General features: G+C 44.3%; 1 protein-coding gene across 1 annotated transcript in view; it reads left to right on the top strand.

Moving 5' to 3' along the window:
• The window catches only part of LOC310987539 (NACHT, LRR and PYD domains-containing protein 12-like), a 79,798-nt gene that overhangs the window by 41,488 nt on the left and 11,183 nt on the right, over nucleotides 1–27,127 (top strand). Inside the window, exons 5-14 of the mRNA XM_083973847.1 lie at nucleotides 6,899–7,018; nucleotides 10,888–10,999; nucleotides 12,320–12,527; nucleotides 12,779–13,047; nucleotides 13,561–15,086; nucleotides 15,978–16,181; nucleotides 18,578–18,754; nucleotides 22,143–22,319; nucleotides 25,595–25,771; nucleotides 26,476–26,649. Of these exons, the coding sequence (XP_083829973.1) occupies nucleotides 6,899–7,018; nucleotides 10,888–10,999; nucleotides 12,320–12,527; nucleotides 12,779–13,047; nucleotides 13,561–15,086; nucleotides 15,978–16,181; nucleotides 18,578–18,754; nucleotides 22,143–22,319; nucleotides 25,595–25,771; nucleotides 26,476–26,649 (3,144 nt within the window). The remainder of the gene's footprint in view (nucleotides 1–6,898; nucleotides 7,019–10,887; nucleotides 11,000–12,319; nucleotides 12,528–12,778; nucleotides 13,048–13,560; nucleotides 15,087–15,977; nucleotides 16,182–18,577; nucleotides 18,755–22,142; nucleotides 22,320–25,594; nucleotides 25,772–26,475; nucleotides 26,650–27,127) is intronic.

Below are 27,127 nucleotides of genomic sequence, written 5' to 3'. Positions count from 1 at the left end.
TTTAGTTTAGTTTGTTCATTAGCTTGTTTGTTTGTTAGTTGTTGTTTTATGTTTGTGTTTTATGTTTTATATGGTAAAAATGCTGGGTAGCTTAATTTGGTATGTAGGACAGGCATTAATATAAGCATCATGCTTCTGCCTGTGCCTTTTCAGTCACTATTTTGTCGATAATGTTTTGTGTCGATAATGTTATTGTGTGATGCGACTGAATAAAGAATTTCAATCAATCAATCAATCAATGTTTCCCTTGCTCTGTTTTCTATAACATAAAATGTAGAATATCTAAAAAAGAAATGGATCGATGTTGTTTTTTCAAAGTGTTTGACAGCAGCTTAAATGTTAAGTATGCGTCCCAGAAAACTTCCTCTTTGGGCGAGTGGCGTTCCCAGCTCTCTGCTCTGATCCTCCTCCAGGTGTCGTCATGTTTCACTTCTGCTCCGACACACAGGCGACGTCCCACGCTGATAGTGAGCCAACTATTAAACCATGTTTCCATCCACATGTTTTTATTCACATGAAGCAATATGGAATTAAAAATGTCTTATGGAAACAGTGAAGTTCATCGGATTTTCTCTTGATAAATACAAAGTTTATGCAACAAATGCTGATGGAAACAGTTCTTTACCAGATAAATGTGAGTTGCGATCATGTTTTATGTCAGTTCCACTTGGTATTCCAGCTGTTCAAAGACACGGTGGGAGTAAACACAGAAAGATGCAGGTGAACAGACGACAGACTGGCTTCATGTGAAGTGTCTCCATCTCCCAGAACAGTTTGAAGCGCTGCAGGTGACCGGTCCCTCCGCTGTCTGGAGGAAATGCATCAAGACGGTGTTTACAATTACACGCCACTGTCTTCTCATGTGCAACAGCCTATTTACCAACTTCACCTGGCTGGCGTGCGTGTGGCTCAGTGGTTTCCAGTCGCCACCTGTTTAATGCCAGGTGGAGATTACGTCGCTGCGTCAGCCGGCTCCTCTTACTGGGGAAAACATTGGCCAGGAAGTTAGAAGAAAATAACAGTTATATTTTGTTCTTTTCATGCCGACAGTATCATGGCGAGCTAGCTCTACACAGCAATGCAATGTGTTTTCTTTAGTGTCTTTTTATAGACCATCAGCTGTAGCCTCAGACATTAGTTAGAACCTCTTTACATGGTTCTTGTTTTAAAATGAGGCTGAAGACTGTGAGGACTTTTTAACTCGCTCATTGAGCATTAGCTTAATTAGGTAGCTGACTGCAATGCTCCCTGGGTAGACAGTGTTTGTCTCTCTCCACATAGCACAGGTGAACAGGTCAGGCTAGTTGATGGGATGACTATAACATACCTGAAGGGAAAGCTGGCATCATAATTCTGAGTGGTGGGCAGGTACGACTATAGTGTCTCCTATTTTGAAAGAATGAGAGAATAAGAAGAATATTCGTCTTATTTCTTGTCAAAATGTCTCATTTCTAGTCAAAACTAAACTCTTTTCAATTAAAATAAGACTCATCATCTAGAAATAGACTTGTTTTTAGATCATTTTCAGACAGATTTTCACTTGAAATTAGTAGAAAAATCTGCCGGTGAAAGCAAGTTTTTTGTGCTTGTAATAAGAAAGAAAAACTTGATCAGAGTTTTTAGCTTATTTGAAGTGAAAATATACTTGAAAGAAGTAAAAAGTGTCTAAAGATAAGCTACTTTTTAATGTGATGAGTCTTATTTTGAGTAGTCTGTAATGAGATTTGTTTTGACTAGAAATAAGACAAATATTCTTGGTAAGATTTTGAGTTTTTGCAGTGTATACTCTGCTACGGAGCCAAGACAGAGATCACTGAGGGTGTGAAGTTTCCATCGTTACACACTCAACCTTTGGACCGTTTTGTGTGCAGCATCCGGGTACTTACAGTACACTGTGTTATGTGACATAGTTGTGAATCAGTGGCGGCTGCTGACTGGAAACATTGTGGAGGACAGGAGGGAAACCAGTCCACGGTGTCATGTTATTTCATACTGGTGTACTACTTATCCCTACTTTCTTATGTTCAATGGAAATGAAGCAGTAAAACAATGGCTTACAAGACTTTTTAAAAACAGCATCATTTTATTCAATCCTGCTGTTTTCTGATTAATACAGGCCTAATGGAAAAGACAGAGCATTTATCAAGGATGTTAGATAGAAGGTAAAAAAAAATGTTTAAAAAAAAACAGCAGGCCAGAGTTCAACACCTGTAAACATCACAGTGGGAATTTTACACAACACCGTCTGATTTAAAGAATAAAAACAAAAACCATGAAAATATGGAATTATAAATAACAAAGCAAAGTGTTCCACTCAATTTAAATACATACTTGTACTTTTAAAGCTTTTACCTGGGCTTTTAGACGAGGGATTCTCCAGGCAGGGACAGTTTCTTTTTTCACTGACTGAAATACAGCAGTGGACAAAAAAAAAAAGAAAATCAGCGGTGAGAGCTGGATATGGATCACTCGTCCAAAACTTGCAGTTTGACAACGTGTCTTACTTTTATTTGTGGGTTGATAGATGGGAAAATCAACAGTCCTTGTTGCTGCCGACACGTCACTGAAAACTATGAAGGATCTCTCTGACTGCTTCTCTCTGAACAGTTTATCCAGTAATGTGCTGGTGTTTCCTTTGAAACCGATGCAAATATCACTGGAAACTCTGTATTTCTTACAGGAGCATAGGAGTGAAAGCTTTACGGACATAGCAACAGTAACCAAGGGCTTATTTGGGAACTGTCATTGGACCAACCTGATGTCAATCTTGTATTCTGGTTGCTAACCCTAACCCTAACCCTAATGCACATCAGCTTGAAAATGTGTTAAAAAGAGGTCTAAAAAATCATCTGTTAATTTCATAGTGGGTAATAAATATGTGTTTTACATGTCGAGGATCGATCCAGTTTCTGTATCAGGGGTTTAAATTCCTCATTTTCATCAAACAAGCAGCAGAAGTCTGGTCGAGAAAATCCTCAGGACCATCGGTGTGATTTTGAAACAGATACATAATAGATGGATTTATTGTTCCCTGTCTGACTTTCTGTTCTGTATCATGGTAAACTGAATATATTTGTGGTTTGCATTGCTGCTCAGACGACATGAATCAAATCAACCTCGAAACTTGTTGTTGTTTTACTGTCATTTATTAAAATAACATTAGTCAATTATATCACCTTCATATGGTGGATCAATTTGTCCAAAGTAAATTCAAAGTCAAAGAAAGAGTGAGACGTCATCACAAACTGGAATGTTGACATTGACAGATAGACAGATAGAAGAGCTTTGATCCATGTCTGTGGAGGTTCTTAGGTGGCCCAGGTCATCGTAGTCTTTAAGTGCTGAATCGAAGGCAACCGGACTTCTTTTCTTGGTTGCTTGAAGACGTTTCACCTTTCATCAATAAGGCTTCTTCATTTCTAAAAAAAAAAAAATGTCTGGGGAGTCCCAGGTATTTAACCTTAGTGGGGAGAAACACCACTAAGGCTGTGGTTCTTGAACCATCTCCTCTCACCCATCATCTCTGTTGTCTGTCACCGTGACGTAAAAGCACCCGAGTTAGCTAAAAAAGCTCATTTTCATCGCCAGTCCCTCTGCCTGATGATAAAAGGCAACCTTAAAAAAAAGCAACAATGAGGTAAAATACCAAAGACATATTAATAAATATACATTTGTAAGACAATACACACATTTGCGATAGCACCAAAAGACCAAAGACACATTCAATTCACATTAATAAATATACATTTGTAAGGCCATAACACACGTTTGCGGTGGCACAAGGTAGTTAGTGCTCATAATATAATCAGTTCTTAGTGCTGCCATCATAGGGCATCAGCAATACATAGTATTGAGGAACAGGATTCATTAAACAAATCACTATAACTATCTGGTTACTATGTAATAACTATCTGGTTACTACATGAAGATACATAGACTGGTAGACTGATAGATAGACTGGTCAATATTCTCAGGACCACCTCCACCAATTTCTGCCACATAAATAACATGTATAATTGTTACAATCACTTTAAATGTATAACATATGCTTGTAATTATTATAGGAATAATGTGGACAATGGCTGCCTGAACATCAATAACACTTCACTCTTCCTAACTCTCAGGCCTTAACCCTTGTACTTGTAGCTGCACTCGTTGTTGAAAAAGGCCAGGAATCATACTGATGTCAAGGTTCATCTTTTTATTTCCTCCTCATTCTCCTCCGACGACGACACCACAAACAATCTTGATACACCGTGAAAACTGAAACATAAAAATCTAAGTGAGGCCGATGCAGCGCACAATAATAAACAGAATACAGTCCCATTAGAAATAACCAAAATAATACACAGGCAAACAGAAGTATATTTACCGTGTGCGCCTCTAGAACATAGTGTAGTCTGTTTTCTTTTCTGACCAGGCGTCCGCCATGTATCCAGACTCTCTTAGCTCTATGCGCGCGGTCTCCTTCTACCCACAATTCCTCACAACAACAAAGTCATGTGACTGGACTCAAAAATAAAATAGACCTCACATTGAAACTCTTTCTTTCTCTTTACTCTCTCATTTTTAATTATTTATGGATGTTTACTTATTTATTAACCTTTTAAACCACTTCATTAACTCATGAAATTCTGTCTCCAACAGTTACACAGAGCCAGGCTGCTCCTCCAAGTCTACAATGATACAATGAGATCTGAGATGTTCAGTAACAAAAAGGAATCAGGTTTATTTCTCTGTGGTTAATGGACCAGTAGAAGAAGATTTGACTAAATACAGAGTCAGATTTAATCAGAACATCACAGTAACAACTGTAACAATGCTGATGGTAACGGTAATGCTGCAACTGATTTAAGTCGTAGTGAAGATTAGTGACAGTCTCTGCACATAAGAGCTGAATATAAAAAAAAAAATTCCAACCTGGGCCCTGTTTTCAGTTGTTTTTCTGTATACGTGAGGGATGGATAATACTTTTATTGAGGTGGCTCCAGTATTGAGCCGGGCAGGCAGCCTGCAGCCCAGCTAACGCTCTTCAACCGGGCAAGTGGCTCCCGTCAAAGTTCGCCCTACAAACATGCTTTTTTTTCCACACTGACTTTAATTTATTAAAATCTCATTAGTCAGTTACATCATATTCATATGGTGGATCCATTTGTGTAAAGGACCAGTTTGAACTTTCAAAGTCATAGAAACAAGAGCGAGACGTCATCACAAACTGTCAATTCCTACGGTGGCCCAGAGAGGTCAGAGACAAACAGCAGCAACACTTCAGACCTGCTTTGTCCATCATGTACCTGAGACATTACTCAGTGCTAAAGGTGAATTTATCAATAAATACCCAAGTTTTTAAAGGTTTTTAGAGTTGGCCCAGAAAACCAAGGAACATCCACTTCAACGTTTAACTCTAAACAAATAGGGGTCATGGGTGAAAGAACAAAATAGAGACAGTCTGTTCCCTCTAAAATGGGACAGTTTTGATTCAGGTAAATTACACACAAACGTGCTTTTAATGGGTAATTTCTGGGACAAAAAGAACAAGGCAGACACATTCTGACGAGGTCCTCACATCCACTTTGAGTGAGGGGTGGGTGGGGATGGGCAGCAGCAGGTCTCTGCAGATCGCCTGCTTCTCCTCGTTGAAGCGAGTCTTTGCAGCATTTCTGATTGGACACAGACAGCTGACATCTCTCTTTATTTATGCAGTTTCAATGTTGATAGGACCAGAATGAACATGCTTTACTCTGCTTGTGTTGAATCTCTTTCTCTTAGTGTGAGTTGTTGGTTCTGTCACCTTAGCCATCAGAACAAAAGAAACTAAAGTTTGGCCTCAGTCTCTCTGTTACATTCTTGGACCTGCAGCCACTTGTTGTTATTTAATGGTTTTGCAGGTTGTGGTTTTATACATTTGTGTTGTGGTTTCTGAAACTTTTGCCTGATATGAAAGCAAATCAATTCCTCAACAGACTGAGCTGTAACTTGTAGTGGAGTGTCTTTAAATCTCTCAGCAGCTCTTCTACCACAGCTGGATCTCAGCTCACTGTTTATTCATGGTGTCAGAGTTCACCTGTCCATACAGGTGTAATACCAGGAGTTACCCAGCAGGTGGCGCCACTCTACTGTAGAAAGAGACTTCCCCTCCCTCTGTCGCCATGATCTTGTGATTTCCTGTAAACACAGAGCAGAGGGAGGAGATAAAAGGTAAAGGTGTTCAGACGCCATGTTAGAGTGAACGGAGCAGAAGGAGAGAAACTGAAGTCGGAGACGAGTGAGTGTCAACACAACATTATTATTATTATTATTATTATTATTATTATTATTATTATAGTTGTTGTTGTTGTTGTTGTTGTGTCAGAGTGTGAGAGTCAGTGTGTCTGTGTGGACTGTGGAGGGAAGAAGAGTCAGACGTAGTCCGTACATACGTCAGCACATTGTCTCAGATTCACCTCCACACAACTTCTTCAAACTCAGAACAAACATCAAAGGTCAAAGGTCACGGTGACTGGATGAACATGGATTTAATGTCAAAGTCCTATGAGTGGTGGAGGTCAACGACTGGATCAGACAAGGACGTGATTATAGTTTGGGTGTGTCTTGATTCTGTGTGTGTGTGTGTGTGTGTGTGTGTGTGTGTGTGTGTGTGTGTGTGTGTGTGTGTGTGTGTGTGTGTGTGTGTGTGTGTGTGTGTGTGTTACTGGTTTCCCTCTCAGACTGACTGAAGTCCTGAAGATGAGTGTTAATGTGGAGGAACAGGAGGACAGATCAAAGTCTCTGGAGAGTGACCGGTCCAAACATGAACCTCCAGACTCACAGTAAGAGACCAGATAAAAACCTGAAGTGTGTGTGACGTCACAGAAGAGGAAATGTGTGTGTGTGAATAAAAACATGTTTGTGTTTGCAGAGGTCAGAACCACAGACTGAGAGCAGAGTCTCCAGGATCCATCTGTCTGTCTATGAGGAGTGACTGGTCCATGGGACATTTTCCAAACTTCAGTCTTGGACCTGGACCTCCAGAGTCACAGTAAGAGACCAGATTCAGACCTGTGTGCAGGTTTGGAGGGTTACTTTAAATATGTAATCCATTACAATATAATTACAATTTACATGTTAAAATAATGTAATCAGTAACTTACTCTAAGTTACTAACTACTAACTCCAAGTATCACAAGTACAAGTAATGATTACTTTTTTAGTTACTTTTGGATTACTTCATTTCCAAATATTCAAATTAAAGGTATAGTTCAACATTCTGGCAAATTGGTCCATTGCCATAATCCCTATAGTTTTAGCAGTAGGTTCGTTACCTTTAATTGTCGGTGCAAACTTTTTCTTAGAACAGCGGAGCAGAGCAGTGAGCTGCTCATGGGAGTAAATTCATGCAAAACCGCTGATGCACATTTCCATCGGGGACAGCTTTTCATCAAGCAGTCTCTGCATTTACCTCTAAAACAACTCTGTCTGGTAACGTTGTGTTATTATCTCATAGCGTGGTGAATGTGCAGGTCACAACTTGTCCACCAGAGCGTTTTTAAGTTGAAGCAGAAGTAAGCGATCCGGTGGTTTTGGCTAACTTCCTGTCAGCCGATGGAGCAGAGCAGAGTGACTGACAGACCCGTGTTTCAGACCAAACACTCTATAGAAGTGATTGCTGTCAGAAGATAGAACTATTTAAGACTTATATTAACACAAATATTCCACTTACTTCTGCTTTAAAGATACTTTAAAGTATCCTTTGGAAATTACAATGTTACCAGCAGCAGATGACAACAGTCATCTTGGAGTTGTTGGATTGTGTATTTGATGAGTTTGATGAGGGAAACCAAGAAATGGAAAGAAAGTGGAGTCCCGCACACTGAATAACTTGCTTCATCGACTGTTTATTGCTGCAACGTTTCGGTCTAACCGACCTTCATCAGGCAAACATTCGATAGTGGCTGAGAGCCATCTTTAAATAGGGAGTGGCTGAGTGACCAAGAAATCCCATGAGCCTCCGTAGCGTAGCTCTGAGCAGCTCGTGGCTCTGCTCCGCCGTTCTAAAAACAGCTTGCACCGACAATTAAAGGTAACGAACCTACTGCTATGACTATAGGGGTTATGGTAATGGGCCAATTAGCCAAAATGTTGTACTACCCCTTTAAAAATATCAGACAACCAGCAGACATCAATCCACGTCGATTAGATCACTCAAAACAGGAAGTCAAACTCACCGAGCAGCCAGTAAATTTCAAAATAAAACACAATGGACAAACTCCCGTGACAAACGACCATGAGTCACCGGTCAGTCAGAGTTCTGAAGCTGACAGGACGTCATGAAGGAAATAAAAAATAATAGTGGAGGAGGAAAACTGCAAGATTTTAAAAATGTAATCCTGACAAGAAGTAATCCTCATTTTAACAAATAGACCAGCAATCTGATGACATGTTTTTTCTACTGTAACAGATTACAGTTTTCTTCTTTTTTCTTTTCTTACGCCATGTAATCCATTACTCCCCAAGCCTGCCAGTGTGTGTGTCCTCTCCGTGTGTGTGTGTCAGTGTGTGATCCTGTGTAAAGCTGATGTGAGACAGATGTTCAGCAGCTGGACACTGGACACAGTTACTGACTGACTGACTCTACACTGTTGTCTATGATGCTGCTGTGTTGCTTCCATCCTTCACTACAGTGTGTGGTGCTGGACGCTGACGTCACTGGAGACTTCCCACAATGCATCTGTGATCAGAGAACTGATCACTGATCAATGTGATGTGAATAAAAACATGTTTGTGTTTGCAGAGGTCAGAACCACAGACTGAGAGCAGAGTCTCCAGGATCCATCTGTCTGTCCATGAAGAGTGACATGTCTAAAGAACAACCTATAAACTTCAGTCTTGGACCTGGACCTGGACCTGGACCTGGACCTGGACCTGGACCTGGACCTGGACCTGGACCTGGACCTGGACCTGGACCTCCAGAGTCACAGTAAGAGACCAGATTCAGACCTGTGTGCAGGTTTGGAGGGTTACTTTAAATATGTAATCCAGTACAATATAATTACAATTTACATGTTAAAATAATGTCATCAGTAACTTACTCTAAGTTACTAACTACTAACTCTAAGTATCACAAGTACAAGTAATGATTACTTTTTTAGTTACTTTTGGATTACTTCATTACCAAATATTCAAATTAAAGGTATAGTTCAACATTCTGGAAAATTGGTCCATTGCCATAATCCCTATAGTTTTAGCAGTAGGTTCGTTACCTTTAATTGTCGGTGCAAACTTTTTCTTAGAACAGCGGAGCAGAGCAGTGAGCTGCTCAGAGCTACGCTACGGAGGCTCATGGGAGTAAATTCATGCAAAACCGCTGATGCGCATTTCCATCGGGCACAGCTTTTCATCAAGCAGTCTCTGCATTTACCTCTAAAACAACTCTGTCTGGTAACGTTGTGTTATTATCTCATAGCGTGGTGAATGTGCAGGTCACAACTTGTCCACCAGAGCGTTTTTAAGTTGAAGCAGAAGTAAGTGATCCGGTGGTTTTGGCTAACTTCCTGTCAGCTGATGGAGTTAGCAGTCCCCGCCCTCGTCCCTACGTCACCACATTCACGCGCATCCCTTGGCTGCACACACAGAGAGGACCGCCCCTTCATGCCGTTCTCTCTCCTCATTGGATAAAGGTTGTAGGATACAAGGAAAGTTTTCTCCTCGGCTTACAGCAGAGCAGAGTGACTGACAGACCCGTGTTTCAGACCAAACACTCTATAGAAGTGATTGCTGTCGGAAGATAGAACTATTTAAGACTTATATTAACACAAATATTCCACTTACTTCTGCTTTAAAGATACTTTATTAATCCTTTGCAGGAAATTACAATGTTACCAGCAGCAGATGACAACAGTCATCTTGGAGTTGTTGGATTGTGTATTTGATGAGTTTGATGAGGGAAACCAAGAAATGGAAAGAAAGTGGAGTCCTGCACACTGAATAACTTGCTTCATCGACTGTTTATTGCTGCAACGTTTCGGTCTAACCGACCTTCATCAGGCAAACATTCGATAGTGGCTGAGAGCCATCTTTAAATAGGGAGTGGCTGAGTGACCAAGAAATCCCATGAGCCTCCGTAGCGTAGCGTAGCTCTGAGCAGCTCGTGGCTCTGCTCCGCCGTTCTAAAAATAGCTTGCACCGACAATTAAAGGTAACGAACCTACTGCTATGACTATAGGGATTATGGTAATGGGCCAATTAGCCAAAATGTTGTACTATCCCTTTAAAAATATCACACAACCAGCACACATCAATCCACGTCGATTAGATCACTCAAAACAGGAAGTCAAACTCACCGAGCAGCCGGTAAATTTCAAAATAAAACACAATGGACAAACTCCCGTGACAATCGACCATGAGTCATCGGTCAGTCAGAGTCCTGAAGCTGACAGGACGTCATGAAGGAAATAGAAAATAATAGTGGAGGAGGAAAACTGCAACATTTTAAAAATGTAATCCTGACAAGAAGTAATCCTCATTTTAACAAACAGACCAGCAATCTGATGACATATTTTTTCTGTACTGTAACAGATTACAGTTTACTTCTTTTTTCTCTTAGGCCATTACATGTAATCCATTACTCCCCAAGCCTGCCTGTGTTGTGTGTCCTCTGTATGTGTGTGTGTGTGTGTGTGTATGTGTGTGTCAGTGTGTGATCCTGTGTAGAGCTGATGTGAGACAGATGTTCAGCAGCTGGACACTGGACACAGTTAATGACTGACTCTACACTGTTGTCTATGATGCTGCTGCTTCCATCCTTCACTACAGTGTGTGGTGCTGGACGCTGACGTCACTGGAGACTTCCCACAATGCATCTGTGATCAGAGAACTGATCAGTGAATAAAAACATGTTTGTGTTTGCAGAGGTCAGAACCACAGACTGAGAGCAGAGTCTCCAGGATCCATCTGTCTGTCCATGAAGAGTGACTGGTCCAAACAATGGAATCCTCCAGTCTTCAGTCTTGGACCTGGACCTGGACCTGGACCTGGACCTGGACCTGGACCTGGACCTGGACCTGGACCTGGACCTGGACCTGGACCTGGACCTGGACCTTCAGAGTCCCGGTAAGAGACGGTTTCTACTGTAAACTGAGCTGAAGATGATTCAGTCATTAGACTCATGTGAAGGAAACAGAGAGAAACCAGGAACCAGATCCATCAGACTCTGAAGGTTCACAACAAACCTCAGAGACAGAAACATGCACACACACTCTGTCCATCAGACTGATGAAGCACAGCGTCCTCATGTTCCTGTGTCATCAGCCTCAGTCAGTGTGAACGTTGCTGCACCAACACTTTAATGATCCACACATCTGAGCCTTTAAACTGAAGTCACAGTGGAGATTAAAGCAGCTGATACACACAGACTTTTATTTTGAAAAGTCAGGAACCAGACAGGAGTGATCAGTGTTTCCTGTTTCCTGTCTGTGACTGTCTGAGCTTCTCCACAACATGTAGTGAAGCTCAGGTGGAGCTGCTGAAGCTTCTGTTGTCAGCTTCAGTCTCCTCACACTGGATCAGAGCTCCAACACAGGTTCATTAGAGCCACACAGCAGCGTCTGGATGAGGAGCTCATTAGTTAAAGAGCTGATAGGACTCAGTCCAGAACCAACATCACACACATGATCAGTGTCTGAAAGAGGAAAACACCACCAACAGCTTGTCAATCATTTCACACATTTGGAGTAAAAACCAGACGAGACGACGCAGAACTGAAGAGACTCAAACTAACAGAGTTTGTTTTAAAGTCCAGATTTAAAGAGATAGTTCAACATAGCAAATTGGCCAATTGCCAATTCATGCAAAACAGCTTATGCGCATTTCAGTCAGCAGCAGTCTCTGAATTTACCTCTAAAACAAATCTGTCTGGTAACGTTCCGTTATTATCTCATAGCGTGTTGAATGGGAAGGTCACAACTTGTCCACCAGAGCGTTTTGGAGTTGTTGTATTGTGTATTTGATGAGTTTGATGGGTTTGGGAAATGAGGAAATCCCATTAGCCTCCGGAGCATAGCTCTGAGCAGCTCGCGGCTCTGCTCTGCCGGTCTAAAAATAGCTTGCACTGACAATTGTTTGTTTGTTTGTTTATTTCACATATCCCTTTAAAGGTCAACAGATAAAGACAGAAACAGAAACCAGACCAGTTCAGGACCAGGTCTTCATTCAGCTCGTCTCTCGACACTCGTCTTCCTCTACTTTCTCTCTCTCTGCTCCTCTGGTTACTGAAGCCCCGCCCCCTTGAGGTGGTTAACCAATCAGAGCTCAGATGTGGAGCTGTGACATGTTGTTGATCCAGAAATGTCTTGACAGGAGGAAGAGGAGTGGTGTCTCTGTGGACCAGCAGCTGTCCTGCTGTGGTCTCTGTCAGGACGTCCTGAAGGATCCAGTCTCCACCAGCTGTGGACACTGGTTCTGCAGACAGTGCTTCACCTCAGACTGGGACCAGTCTGGTTCTTCAGGACCCCCCTCCTGTCCCCAGTGTGGAAAAAGACCCAGAACCAGAGGTGAGCTGCAGACAGCCAATCAGAGCAGCTGTGGACAAAGTGAGACTGAACATCTGTCTGCTGATGTGGTCATTTGTGAAACCAGGACCTGTTGTTTTCTCCAGAGTCATTTTTCATCACACAGCACTGACATTTAAGATGATGATTCAAACCTTCTCTTTGTTGTCTGTAGTTTTTCTGTAGCTGATGAGAATAATCTTATCAGATTGTCAGACTCTGTCTTCAGTCTGACTCTGTCTCTTGTCTCTCAGCAGATCGTGGTCTGCAGGAGGTTTTAGATCAACATAAGATCAGTCTGAGGAGCAGATGTGAACGAGTGACTGAAGGAACTGAGGCAACAGGAAGTGGAACAGGAAGTGTAACCCTCCTCAACAGGATCTACACTGAGCTCTACATCACAGAGGGACAGAGTGAAGAGGTTAATACCCAACATGAGGTGAGACAGCTGGAGACAACGTCCAAGAAGAAGACCCTCCATGACACTACAATCAAGTGCAACGACATCTTTAAAGACTTACCAGTCCAGCACAGAGAGGACATCTCTACGGTCTCACCTGTCCAACAGAAAGAGGACATCTCTACGGTCTCACCTGTCCAACAGAGAGAGGACTTCTCTACAGTCTCACCTGTCCAACAGAGAGAGGACGTCTCTACGGTCTCACCTGTCCAACAGAGAGAGGACGTCTCTACGGTCTCACCTGTCCAACAGAGAGAGGACGTCTCTACGGTCTCACCTGTCCAACAGAGAGAGGACGTCTCTACAGTCTCACCTGTCCAACAGAGAGAGGACGTCTCTACGGTCTCACCTGTCCAACAGAGAGAGGACGTCTCTACGGTCTCACCTGTCCAACAGAGAGAGGACGTCTCTACGGTCTCACCTGTCCAACAGAGAGAGGACGTCTCTACGGTCTCACCTGTCCTACAGAGAGAGGACGTCTCTACGGTCTCACCTGTCCAACAGAGAGAGGACGTCTCTACGGTCTCACCTGTCCAACAGAGAGAGGACATCTCTACAGTCTCACCTGTCCAACAGAGACCCATCAGAGTGGTTCTGACCAATGGCGTCGCTGGCGTTGGAAAAACCTTCTCGGTGCAGAAGTTCACTCTGGACTGGGCCGAGGGCTTGGAGAACCAAGATGTCAGTCTGCTGGTTCTGCTTTCGTTCAGGGAGCTGAACCTGATCAGAGATCAGCGGTTGAGTCTTCCCGGGCTGCTCCATGTTTTCCATCCAACATTACAGAAGGTCACAGCAGAGCAGCTGGCTGTCTGTAAACTTCTCTTCATCTTTGACGGCCTGGATGAAAGCCGACTGTCACTGGACTTCAACAACAGGGAGGTTGTGTCTGATGTCACACAGACGTCATCAGTCAACGTGCTGCTGACAAACCTCATCCAGGGGAATCTGCTTCCCTCGGCTCTGGTCTGGATCACCTCCAGACCTGCAGCAGCCAATCAGATCCCTCCTACATGTGTTGACAGGGTAACAGAGGTCCGAGGCTTCACTGACGCCCAGATGGAGGAGTACTTCAGGAGGAGGTCCAGTGATGAAGATCTGTCCAGAAGAATCATCTCACACATCAAGACGTCCAGGACCCTCCACATCATGTGTCAAGTCCCAGTCTTCTGCTGGATCAGTGCTACAGTTCTGGAGCACATGTTGACCACAGACCAGAGAGGAGAGCTGCCCAAGACCACGACTGACCTGTTCTCACACTTCCTGCTGGTCCAGACAAAGAGGAAGAAGAACAAGTACGGACATGAAGGACATGAGACGAGTCCACAGGAGCTGACGGAGGCCGACAGGGAAGTTCTTCTGAAGCTGGGGAGGCTGGCGTTTGAACAGCTGGAGGAAGGAAACATCATGTTCTACCAAGAAGACCTGGAGCAGTGTGGTCTGGATGTCACAGAGGCCTTGGTGAACTCAGGACTCTGTACTGAGATCTTCAAAAGAGAGAGTGTGATCTTCCAGAAAACAGTCTACTGCTTTGTTCATCTGAGTGTTCAGGAGTTTCTGGCTGCAGTCTACATGTTCCACTGTTTCACCAACAGGAACACACAGGTCCTCAAGAAGTTCCTGGGAGAAAAACATGTTGATTCAACCCTGGATGACTTCCTGAAGAAAGTCTTGGACAAATCCTTTAGAAGTAGAAATGGTCACCTGGACCTGTTTGTTCGCTTCCTTCATGGCCTCTCTCTGGAGTCCAACCAGAGGCTGTTAGGAGGTCTGCTGGGTCAGACAGACAACAGTCCAGAAACCATCCAGAGAACCATCAACAACCTGAAGGAAAAGAAGACAAAGATCTCTCCTGACAGAAGCATCAACATCTACCACTGTCTGACGGAGATGAAGGACCAGTCAGTTCATCAGCAGATCCAACAGTTCCTCAAGTCAAAGAACAGATCAAAGGAGAAACTCTCTGAGATCCAGTGTTCAGCTCTGGCCTACATGCTGCAGATGTCAGAGCAGGTTCTGGACGAGTTCGACCTGAACAAGTACAACACAATACAGGAGGGACGACTGAGACTGATCCCAGCTGTGAGGAACTGCAGGAAGGCTCGGTGAGTCCAGAAATGATCAATATAATTATTGATTAGTAGTTTAGATCAGTGGTCCTCAACATGGGGTCCGGGGACCCCTAGGGGTCTTTGAGAGTTTTTTTTTTTTTTTACCACTTTTTCTTGATTTTTTTCTTTTACTTTTTTAGGAGAAATTTTACCACTTTTTTTGAGAAAATTTTTACTTTTTTTTTGAGAATTTTTACCACTTCTTCCTAGAAATGTTTAAATGTTTTGGGAGACATTTGACCACTTTTTTCCAGAAATTTCTCTATAATATTTCCAAAAATTCATGCCATTGGCCCTAATTTAAATGTATAAATAAGTGATGCTCTTCAGTCTCAGAACAAATATTTGTGTATTTCTGGTGTTTACTTCTAAATTTGGTCCAATGGGGGTCCGTGGTCTAATTTGTGTCAATCAATCAATCAATCAATCAATCAATCAATCAATCAATCAATCAATCAATCAATCAATCAATCAATCAATCAATCAATCAATCAATCAATCAATCAAATGTCTTTATTCATTCCCGAAAGGAAATTAATTGGAGTCCCAATGTTTTTCCTTTATTGGTATTTGTATTGATTGGTATTGGTATATGTATTGATCCCACAGTGGAGGAAGCTGCAGTAGTGGACAGTAACAAGAGAAGAGCAGAACCTGTTGTTATAGTTCAACAGGTCAGATGTGAAACAGACATGAAGCCACTTGAGTTGAACTTTAGTGTTTTCTCTGCACTTGTTTCATCAATAACAGTGAAGAGGTGAAGCAGCAGAACATCAGTGACCTGGTAGATCATCATCAATGCTCCTCATTGATCAGCTGTAGTGTAGCTTCGCCTCCACCTGACACATTTGATTCTGACACATTTGATATTTTCTCTCTTCACAGACTTGGTGATTGTAAACTCTCAGAGAGTCACTGTGAAGTCGTGGCCTCAGCTCTGAAGTCCAACCCCTCCCACCTGACAGAACTGGACCTGAGTAAAACCAACATGAGTAGAAACTACCCGAATAGAAACAACCTGAGTGACTCATCAGTGAAGGTTCTGTGTGCTGGACTGGAGAGTCCAAACTGTAGACTGGAGACTCTGAGGTGAGTTCACTGACTGGACCTGTTGGACTTTTGTCTTTTGGCTATTTCACTGATTAGGCTACCTATCACAAATCACAATGCAAATCCAATTAATTGTCATACTTTTTAAACATGTCAGATGAATTGACCAATGATGTTAACTGACACACATTGTCACTTTATTAAGAAAGAAAAGAAAGAAATTGCAATAATAAGGTGACTTGACTTGGACTTGACTTGACAGAATGTGTCTGTTTGTTTATTATACGGATCCCCATTAGCTGCGGCAAAGCTGCAAAAAAGTGACAGGGTAAGACTTGAGACTTACCTGAGACTTGCACATGTGTGACTTGGTCTCTTGATAGTGATGGGATCGGCAGTTCTTTTGACTGTACTGAATCACTAGAATCGGTTCCTTAAAATTAGTCGTTCACCGAATCACCCCCCCCCCCCCCCCCCCCACTCCACTCTCTGGAGGGGTCGGTGCAAAAAAAAAGAAAGAAAGGGGACGTGCGTAGTACAGTGTACAGTACAGACATTCGCAGGAGAAGCAGCAAATATTACTACACGGTGAACGCGAGTCCTCTGTGCACAGTACATTGACTTAACATGAAGCTACACAGCTCTGTGCATGCAGTACACCAGGCAGAGTGACACAGCGCCACATTCAGCACAGTACGTGAACCTGAATCACGTCTGCAGCAGCAGTTCTCTGGTGCAGCGAATCACCAGTGAGTGACTGAGTAACAGCTTCCCCAGCGGCAGTTCTGTGTGTGCAGTAGGTTCGTGAGTGAGTGACAGCGCGAACGTGAATCACCGTGTCAGTACGTTCGCAAACGACACGGAGTGAATGGCCGGCCTCAGCCCCCAGTACATGCAGTGAACGACGCGCTCAGAGAGTGAACTGGAGCCATCAGCCCCGACTGTCAGTGAACGCATCACTGAACATGCACCGTTCCCTCGCGATGAGAGTCTCCGCCACCAGATTGGCAGGTCATTCAGTGATTCACAGACCACACAGCAGTTCCACTGTCGGCCTGCACGCTGCTGCTGAGCTCAACTACTGAACTGAGAAAGGAACGAATCAGGTCAGGAGGTGATTCTAGTCAGTACGTTCACTTAAATAATTTGTTCCTTCGAACGAATCACTCGCGAACAACACAACACTATCTCTTGATCTCTGCTGTGAATGAGGAACAATTAATCAGTGTATTTTCGCTGCCTAAGAAAAGTCCCGTCTCAAAATAATACACCAGTTCAATGCTACAATAGAAAGAAAAAAAATAGATAGGTGGGGCTTCGGTGTTTCTCAGTGGGGGAAAACAGAGACTTTCTACTTCAGATATTATACTTAAAGTTGAACTATGCAAGTCGGGCGGAAATAGCTCACTCCTTAGTTGGTTTCTTGTTTTCTTTCCCTCTCCGGAGCTCCCCCACGGTTCTGGGGGACAAATGTCACTGAAAAAATCTTGCCGCAACCACCTCCTCCACCTCCTTACACGTGCTTTTGTTTACAACAAAGCCGCTGAAGGTACCAGATGTGCTCAGGTTGGCTCGTGGTCAGAGCGGTGTTTGCTAGGCCCTACTAATTGGGCTAGTGCTAACACGGAGCTAACGCTAACACGGCCACACACACACACACAGACACACACGTGAATAAAGGTTCAGAAAACACAAAGGCGTGTGTGGGTGTCATGATGTATTACATTGTTTTATAAAAGATCCATGGTGTGTGTGTGTGTGTCTGTGTTAGCGTTAGCTCCGTGTTAGCCACAAGCCGAACTTCAGCAGTACAAACATTTTGTGTTTCCATGGTTTCCTCCAAGCTCAAACCAATCATGATTCGTGACACGCATGATGTCATCTGCGTTTTTATCTCGTACTGTCATAAAGCAGTTTCTCGCGATAGTTCTAACCATTGACAAGATTTGGGACACCGGGGCGGAGGACTGATCTTGCAAGTGCGGTTTTCAGCCGCTGGGGGTGGGGTGGGGGGTGCATTGGCCTAGACCCCATTCTCCTCATAACAGGTCACTCAACCATCACAGTGTCTCCAAGCCACAATAATTGCAGCTGAAATCCTGCATAGTTCTACTTTAATGTTCGAAAAGCTGAACTATCCTTTTAAATGCACAAAATTAGTATAGCAAGCATAACCCACTGATCTCTCATTTCGTTACTGTGGGTCACTGGTTGGTGCTGATGTTGTTGTTGTCTTTTATTAGGGTACTAATACTTAGTTTAATCTGATACACACACACACACACACACACACACACACACACACACATTGTCTCCTGTCAAACTCAGTCATAGAAGATGAGCTGAAGCTCAGATGTTCATCACATCAACTGTGTTTTTACTGCAGCTTTCATCTGATTTGATTCTGACACATTTGATATTTTCTCTCTTCACAGACTTGTTGGTTGTGAACTCTCAGAGAGTCTCTGTGAAGTCGTGGCCTCAGCTCTAAAGTCCAACTCCTCCCACCTGACAGAACTGGACCTGAGTAAAACCACCGGCCTGAGTGATTCATCAGTGAAGGTTCTGTGTGCTGGACTGGAGAGTCCAAACTGTCGACTGGAGACTCTGAGGTGAGTTCACTGACTGGACCTGTTGGACTTTTGTCTGTGTTCAGTTCAAATGTGTGAAGTTCAGTTTGAAGCAGCGACTGATTGTGACTCCATGTTACTGCAGCTGGTAGAAGGTGAAGGGTCAGAGGTCACTCAGAGGTCAGTGTGGTGGTGATGATGATGATGATGATGATGATGATGATGATGATGATGATGATGATGATGATGATGATGATGACAGCTGGATCAGTCACACACCTGCCTTTGGGCGTCTGGATCGAGAGGAGAAGAATATTAAAGGGATAGTCCAGCATTTTTTTATGTGGGGCTGTACGAGGTGCAAATGGCCACTAAGTTTACTCTCTGCAGTAGAAAGGTCTCTGCCCCCCCCACTGAGAAACACCGGCGCATCATGCTGCACCGAGACACAGGCAGTAAACGGCTGTGAATGAGGAACAATTAATCAGTGTATTTTCGCTGCCTACGAGAAGTCCCGTCTCAAAATAATACACCAGTTCAATGGTATGATAGAAAGAAAACATTTACAATGCATCAGTTGGTCGGAACAAAGTTAGTTTATCTGGAACTAACCAACTCACCCAGTATTCTTCCACACGGGCAGGCTCCAAAACGTGCTGTATCACTCCGCCTCTTCCACACACCGCTGATCACAACAGCTGATAGGCGGGGCTTCGGTGTTTCTCAGTGGGGGAGAGCAGAGACTTTCTACTGCAGATATCAGGGCTCCAGACTAACTTTTTTGACTAGGAGCACAGTGGCCCCTAAGTTAAAATTATAGGAGCGCAAGCAGAAAATTTAGGGGCACACACCGAAATCGACTTGCAAAGTAAATTTTCACATTTCCTCTACTTTTCACTGTATTACTGATAAATACTAGCCTGACAAGCCAGACTATATTCTAGCCCCCCTCCTTGGGGGATAAGGTGCCTGTGTAGGCCAGCCCTTGTAGGCCTCCTTGTCTGTTGACCCTGACTGAGCCACATGTGCACAGACTCCTTGACATCAGACTCGTCGAGACCCCCGCCCCCCCGCACGGCCCCAAAAAACAAAAAAAAATCTATCGATCAACAATCAATCAATAATCATTTCCGCCTCTGTGCAGCGTTGTTCTCCAACGCGAGTCAACCTGCTTCGTTGCCTTGTGACGATTTGAGTACCGCTGCTGAGAGCGCAAGCATATTATGGGATGTTTAAGGTTTGTAGCGAGCCGTCAAAAAAAATAATATTGTGGGTGACGTACAGCACACACACACACGCAGGTCACCGGTCTGTGTGTCTCCTGCTGTTTCACACGGAGCTCTGCTGTGGAAAGATGTCTCCTCCGAGATGTGGAGAAGAGAAACACATTTCTTTTCACACATTAGCCAATCACAGTGGTCATTAAAAAAAAAATCGGCAAATTTACTGGTCGCACATGCGCGAGTAGATGAAAAAATTACTCGCATGTATCAAATTTTTGTCGCAAAATGCGACAACTTAGTCACAGTCTGGAGCCCTGGATATTATACTTAAAGCAGAAGTAAGCGATCCGGTCGTTTCGGCTAATGCTGTGTTCCAGGCAGGCTTTTGAAACCGTAAATTACAGCTTCACGTCACGTCTTACGACTTTGTAGCGTTCCAGGCAACCCACTCGTGTTTTTCCGACCTGTTTTACCTGTGAAAGTCACTATAACGGCCACTCGTAACTTCTGACCCGTGAACTCGTACCAGATCGAACTGGTACGACTTCACAGGTCGGAAAAACACGAGTTACGGGCTGCCCTGAATGCACCATAACGTCTTGTCAGCCGATGGAGTTAGCAGCCCCCGCCCTCGTCATGGATCTATTGGCCCTCGTCCCTACGTCACCACATTCACGGCGTTCCTTGGCTGCACACACAGCCCTGCATGCCGTTCTCTCTCCTCATTGGATAAAACTTGTAGGATACGATAAATGTTTTCTCCTCGGCTCAGAGCAGAGCAGAGGGACTGAGAGACCCGTGATTCAGACCAAACACTCTATGTAAGTGATTGCTGTCGGAAGATAGAACTATTTAAGACTTAAGGCCCTTTCACACCGCGGACGTAACGAATAAACAACACGAAATTGCGAAATATTCGCGGCCAAATATTTCGCATCAAAACCATTCACACCGGCGGCGACGCGAAAATGCGACAGATGTGACGATTAGATTCCAAAGTTTCGCTTTGCGACGGCTGGTTCCTCGCCTCCACGTCATGTCTTTAATCTGTTAATTATCCCTCACGTATTCACTATGCCACTGTCGTCTTGTTACCAACTTTACTCAACACAGCAGCTCACTGTCTGATCACTGATCAATATCTGATGATCACTGTCCTGACAGTATGAACACACTCTATTGCTATTTCTCCTCCCCCTCTCCTCTTTCCACTTACCCCCCCTCCTCCTCCTCCTCCTCCTCCTCCTCCTCCTCCTCCTCCTCTCCTCTCCTCTCCTCTCCTCTCCTCCGAGACACAGGTTATTTACATTGTTTACATTAGCGGCCAAGCACGTGTCCATGCGCCCGTGTGTGTGTGTGTGTGTGTGTGTGTGTGTCCGTGTGTGTACTTGCGGTGCGACCGTACGCCAGAGAGACGGCAGGTGGAGGGGCTGGCTGGCAGAGATGAGAGCAAAGACGGTGAAACGCTAAAAAAAAAAAAAAAAAAACTTTTTTTCCTGTGAGAGACTGTGCGGCCACCGTCTGTTATGGGAAACAGCTGTCATGGTGTTCTGACATGGGGGGTGTGACGTAGCCTACCTCCTTTTCATGCCACATGATTGGTTGATGCGTTTTTTCGCTGGGCGAAAGCTCAGAAAAATCGACCTCGCTCCGAAAAAAAATTATGTCGCATTTTCGCCGCGACACATTCGTGGTCGGTGTGAAAGGACCCGTGATGAAAACCGGGATTCGATCAAAAATATTGACGCGCGAATTATTCGCACGAAAAATACGTCTCCGGTGTGAAAGGGCCTTAATATTAACACAAAAATATCGCTTACTTCTGCTTTAATGGGCATTTGTAGCTCAGACAACCCCTCTTCAAAAAAGCTGTACTATCCCCTTAAATGCACAAAATGTATAGCAAGCATAATCCACTGATCTTGTTCTGGCATCTCACTTCTTTACTGTGGGTCACTGGTTGGTGCTGATGTTGTTGTTGTCTTTTATTAGGGTACTAATACTTATTTTACTCTGATATACACACACACACACACACACACACACACACACACAGTGATGAGGATCATTGTTTCCTGTCAAACTCAGTCAGAGAAGATGAGCTGAAGCTCAGATGTTCATCACATCATCAGATGCATCAACTGTGTTTTTACTGCAGCTTTCATCTGATTTGATTCTGACACATTTGATATTTTCTCTCTTCACAGACTTGTTGATTGTAAACTCTCAGAGAGTCACTGTGAAGTCGTGGCCTCAGCTCTGAAGTCCAACTCCTCCCACCTGACACAACTGGACCTGAGTAAAACCACCGACCTGAGTGATTCATCAGTGAAGGTTGTGTGTGCTGGACTGGAGAGTCCAAACTGTCGACTGGAGACTCTGAGGTGAGTTCACTGACTGGACCTGTTGGACTTTTGTCTGTGTTCAGTTCAAATGTGTGAAGTTCAGTTTGAAGCAGCGACTGATTGTGACTCCATGTTACTGCAGCTGGTAGAAGGTGAAGGGTCAGAGGTCTGCCTTTGGGCGTCTGGATCGAGAGGAGAAGAATATTAAAGGGATAGTCCAGCATTTTTTTATGTGGGGCTGTACGAGGTGCAAATGGCCACTAAGTTTACTCTCTGCAGTAGAAAGGTCTCTGCCTCCCCCACTGAGAAACACCGGCGCATCATGCTGCACCGAGACACAGGCAGTAAACGGCTGTGAATGAGGAACAATTAATCAGTGTATTTTCGCTGCCTACGAGAAGTCCCGTCTCAAAATAATACACCAGTTCAATGGTACGATAGAAAGAAAACATTTACAATGCATCAGTTGGTCGGAACAAAGTTAGTTTATCTGGAACTAACCAACTCACCCAGTATTCTTCCACACGGGCAGGCTCCAAAACGTGCTGTATCACTCCGCCTCTTCCACACACCGCTGATCACAACAGCTGATAGGCGGGGCTTCGGTGTTTCTCAGTGGGGGAGAGCAGAGACTTTCTACTGCAGATATCAGGGCTCCAGACTAACTTTTTTGACTAGGAGCACAGTGGCCCCTAAGTTAAAATTATAGGAGCGCAAGCAGAAAATTTAGGGGCACACACCGAAATCGACTTGCAAAGTAAATTTTCACATTTCCTCTACTTTTCACTGTATTACTGATAAATACTAGCCTGACAAGCCAGACTATATTCTAGCCCCCCTCCTTGGGGGATAAGGTGCCTGTGTAGGCCAGCCCTTGTAGGCCTCCTTGTCTGTTGACCCTGACTGAGCCACATGTGCACAGACTCCTTGACATCAGACTCGTCGAGACCCCCGCCCCCCCGCACGGCCCCAAAAAACAAAAAAAAATCTATCGATCAACAATCAATCAATAATCATTTCCGCCTCTGTGCAGCGTTGTTCTCCAACGCGAGTCAACCTGCTTCGTTGCCTTGTGACGATTTGAGTACCGCTGCTGAGAGCGCAAGCATATTATGGGATGTTTAAGGTTTGTAGCGAGCCGTCAAAAAAAATAATATTGTGGGTGACGTACAGCACACACACACACGCAGGTCACCGGTCTGTGTGTCTCCTGCTGTTTCACACGGAGCTCTGCTGTGGAAAGATGTCTCCTCCGAGATGTGGAGAAGAGAAACACATTTCTTTTCACACGTTAGCCAATCACAGTGGTCATTAAAAAAAAAATCGGCAAATTTACTGGTCGCACATGCGCGAGTAGATGAAAAAATTACTCGCATGTATCAAATTTTTGTCGCAAAATGCGACAACTTAGTCACAGTCTGGAGCCCTGGATATTATACTTAAAGCAGAAGTAAGCGATCCGGTCGTTTCGGCTAATGCTGTGTTCCAGGCAGGCTTTTGAAACCGTAAATTACAGCTTCACGTCACGTCTTACGACTTTGTAGCGTTCCAGGCAACCCACTCGTGTTTTTCCGACCTGTTTTACCTGTGAAAGTCACTATAACGGCCACTCGTAACTTCTGACCCGTGAACTCGTACCAGATCGAACTGGTACGACTTCACAGGTCGGAAAAACACGAGTTACGGGCTGCCCTGAACGCACCATAACGTCTTGTCAGCCGATGGAGTTAGCAGCCCCCGCCCTCGTCATGGATCTATTGGCCCTCGTCCCTACGTCACCACATTCACGGCGTTCCTTGGCTGCACACACAGCCCTGCATGCCGTTCTCTCTCCTCATTGGATAAAACTTGTAGGATACGATAAATGTTTTCTCCTCGGCTCAGAGCAGAGCAGAGGGACTGAGAGACCCGTGATTCAGACCAAACACTCTATGTAAGTGATTGCTGTCGGAAGATAGAACTATTTAAGACTTAAGGCCCTTTCACACCGCGGACGTAACGAATAAACAACACGAAATTGCGAAATATTCGCGGCCAAATATTTCGCATCAAAACCATTCACACCGGCGGCGACGCGAAAATGCGACAGATGTGACGATTAGATTCCAAAGTTTCGCTTTGCGACGGCTGGTTCCTCGCCTCCACGTCATGTCTTTAATCTGTTAATTATCCCTCACGTATTCACTATGCCACTGTCGTCTTGTTACCAACTTTACTCAACACAGCAGCTCACTGTCTGATCACTGATCAATATCTGATGATCACTGTCCTGACAGTATGAACACACTCTATTGCTATTTCTCCTCCCCCTCTCCTCTTTCCACTTACCCCCCCTCCTCCTCCTCCTCCTCCTCCTCCTCCTCCTCCTCCTCCTCTCCTCTCCTCTCCTCTCCTCTCCTCCGAGACACAGGTTATTTACATTGTTTACATTAGCGGCCAAGCACGTGTCCATGCGCCCGTGTGTGTGTGTGTGTGTGTGTGTGTGTGTGTCCGTGTGTGTACTTGCGGTGCGACCGTACGCCAGAGAGACGGCAGGTGGAGGGGCTGGCTGGCAGAGATGAGAGCAAAGACGGTGAAACGCTAAAAAAAAAAAAAAAAAACTTTTTTTCCTGTGAGAGACTGTGCGGCCACCGTCTGTTATGGGAAACAGCTGTCATGGTGTTCTGACATGGGGGGTGTGACGTAGCCTACCTCCTTTTCATGCCACATGATTGGTTGATGCGTTTTTTCGCTGGGCGAAAGCTCAGAAAAATCGACCTCGCTCCGAAAAAAAATTATGTCGCATTTTCGCCGCGACACATTCGTGGTCGGTGTGAAAGGACCCGTGATGAAAACCGGGATTCGATCAAAAATATTGACGCGCGAATTATTCGCACGAAAAATACGTCTCCGGTGTGAAAGGGCCTTAATATTAACACAAAAATATCGCTTACTTCTGCTTTAATGGGCATTTGTAGCTCAGACAACCCCTCTTCAAAAAAGCTGTACTATCCCCTTAAATGCACAAAATGTATAGCAAGCATAATCCACTGATCTTGTTCTGGCATCTCACTTCTTTACTGTGGGTCACTGGTTGGTGCTGATGTTGTTGTTGTCTTTTATTAGGGTACTAATACTTATTTTACTCTGATATACACACACACACACACACACACACACACAGTGATGAGGATCATTGTTTCCTGTCAAACTCAGTCAGAGAAGATGAGCTGAAGCTCAGATGTTCATCACATCATCAGATGCATCAACTGTGTTTTTACTGCAGCTTTCATCTGATTTGATTCTGACACATTTGATATTTTCTCTCTTCACAGACTTGTTGATTGTAAACTCTCAGAGAGTCACTGTGAAGTCGTGGCCTCAGCTCTGAAGTCCAACTCCTCCCACCTGACACAACTGGACCTGAGTAAAACCACCGACCTGAGTGATTCATCAGTGAAGGTTGTGTGTGCTGGACTGGAGAGTCCAAACTGTCGACTGGAGACTCTGAGGTGAGTTCACTGACTGGACCTGTTGGACTTTTGTCTGTGTTCAGTTCAAATGTGTGAAGTTCAGTTTGAAGCAGCGACTGATTGTGACTCCATGTTACTGCAGCTGGTAGAAGGTGAAGGGTCAGAGGTCACTCAGAGGTCAGTGTGGTGGTGATGATGATGATGATGATGATGATGATGATGATGATGATGATGATGATGATGATGATGATGATGAAGCTGCTAACAGAACAGCTGGATCACCACTGTAGCTGAAGCAGCAGATGTGATGTAGATGTGAGTTTTCCCTCTTTGCTTGGTTCAGGGTCAAAGGTCAAAGCAGCTTCCCAGTGTGAGAGGTCAGGTTAAAGTCCTGTAGCTCAGAGAACAGTGTTGGTTTGATGATCCCACTGTGGAGACACTGAGGCTCATGAACATCAACACTGGGCTCCACAGGAAGGAAGCTTCAGCTCATGGTCACATGACATTAAAGGAGTTTACTTCCTGTCCACAGTGTCTGTGAAGCAGCCTCTGGTCACATGACTCCACTGTCAGTGAGGGGTCAGAGGTCAGCTTCACACAGTGGACAGTTTCTCCTGAGCCACTGTGACTGTGTCCACAGCCTCTGGACCTGAAGCTTCTTCAGCTCTGAACAGATGATGAGACACTGAACGCTGTCAACAAGGAGCTTTGTCCTCAACTCACTGCTTTTATTCTTCATTCAGATTGGAGAGCTGCTGGATGTCAGAGATCAGCTGTTCTTCTCTGGGCTCAGCTCTGAAGTCCAACCCCTCCCACCTGAGAGAACTGGACCTGGGAAACAACAACCTTCATGATTCAGGAGTGAAGCATCTGAGTGGTTTTCTGGAGAGTCCAGACTGTAGACTGGAGACTCTGAGGTCAGTTCACTGACTGTTACTGTTGTAGATCTGAGATCTTTGATCCACAACTGAACCTGATTGATCTTCACTCAGAACTTGAATCATTGACTGTGATGTCATGAATGAAGGACGTTTGAAATAGTTGTTGTCTCATGTTTCCACTTGTTCTTCTCTCACACTGACAATGACTCTTCACTTTCAGCTCATTTCACTCAGTCTGATCAATAATCAATGATCTGATCACTGCAGCTGTGTGTGTGTGTGTGTGTGTGTGTGTGTGTGTGTGTGTGTGTGTGTGTGTGTGTGTGTGTGTGTGTGTGTGTGTGTGTGTGTGTGTGTGTGTCTGTGATCCAGTTCAGTCCTGAATCAGAGAGTTGTAGTCAGTGTTTAGTCCAACAGGTATTGATCAGATATTGATTGTATATTGACAGACTGATCTGAGGTCAGCAGCAGCTGATGAATCTGTGCTGACATGTGGATGATGTGTGTAGAAGGC

Source organism: Trachurus trachurus (assembly GCF_905171665.1).
Source record: "Trachurus trachurus genome assembly, chromosome: 6".
Taxonomy (NCBI): domain Eukaryota; kingdom Metazoa; phylum Chordata; class Actinopteri; order Carangiformes; family Carangidae; genus Trachurus; species Trachurus trachurus.
The sequence above is the reverse complement of the archived record's forward strand: the minus strand, read 5'-3'. Positions and strand labels throughout refer to the sequence as shown.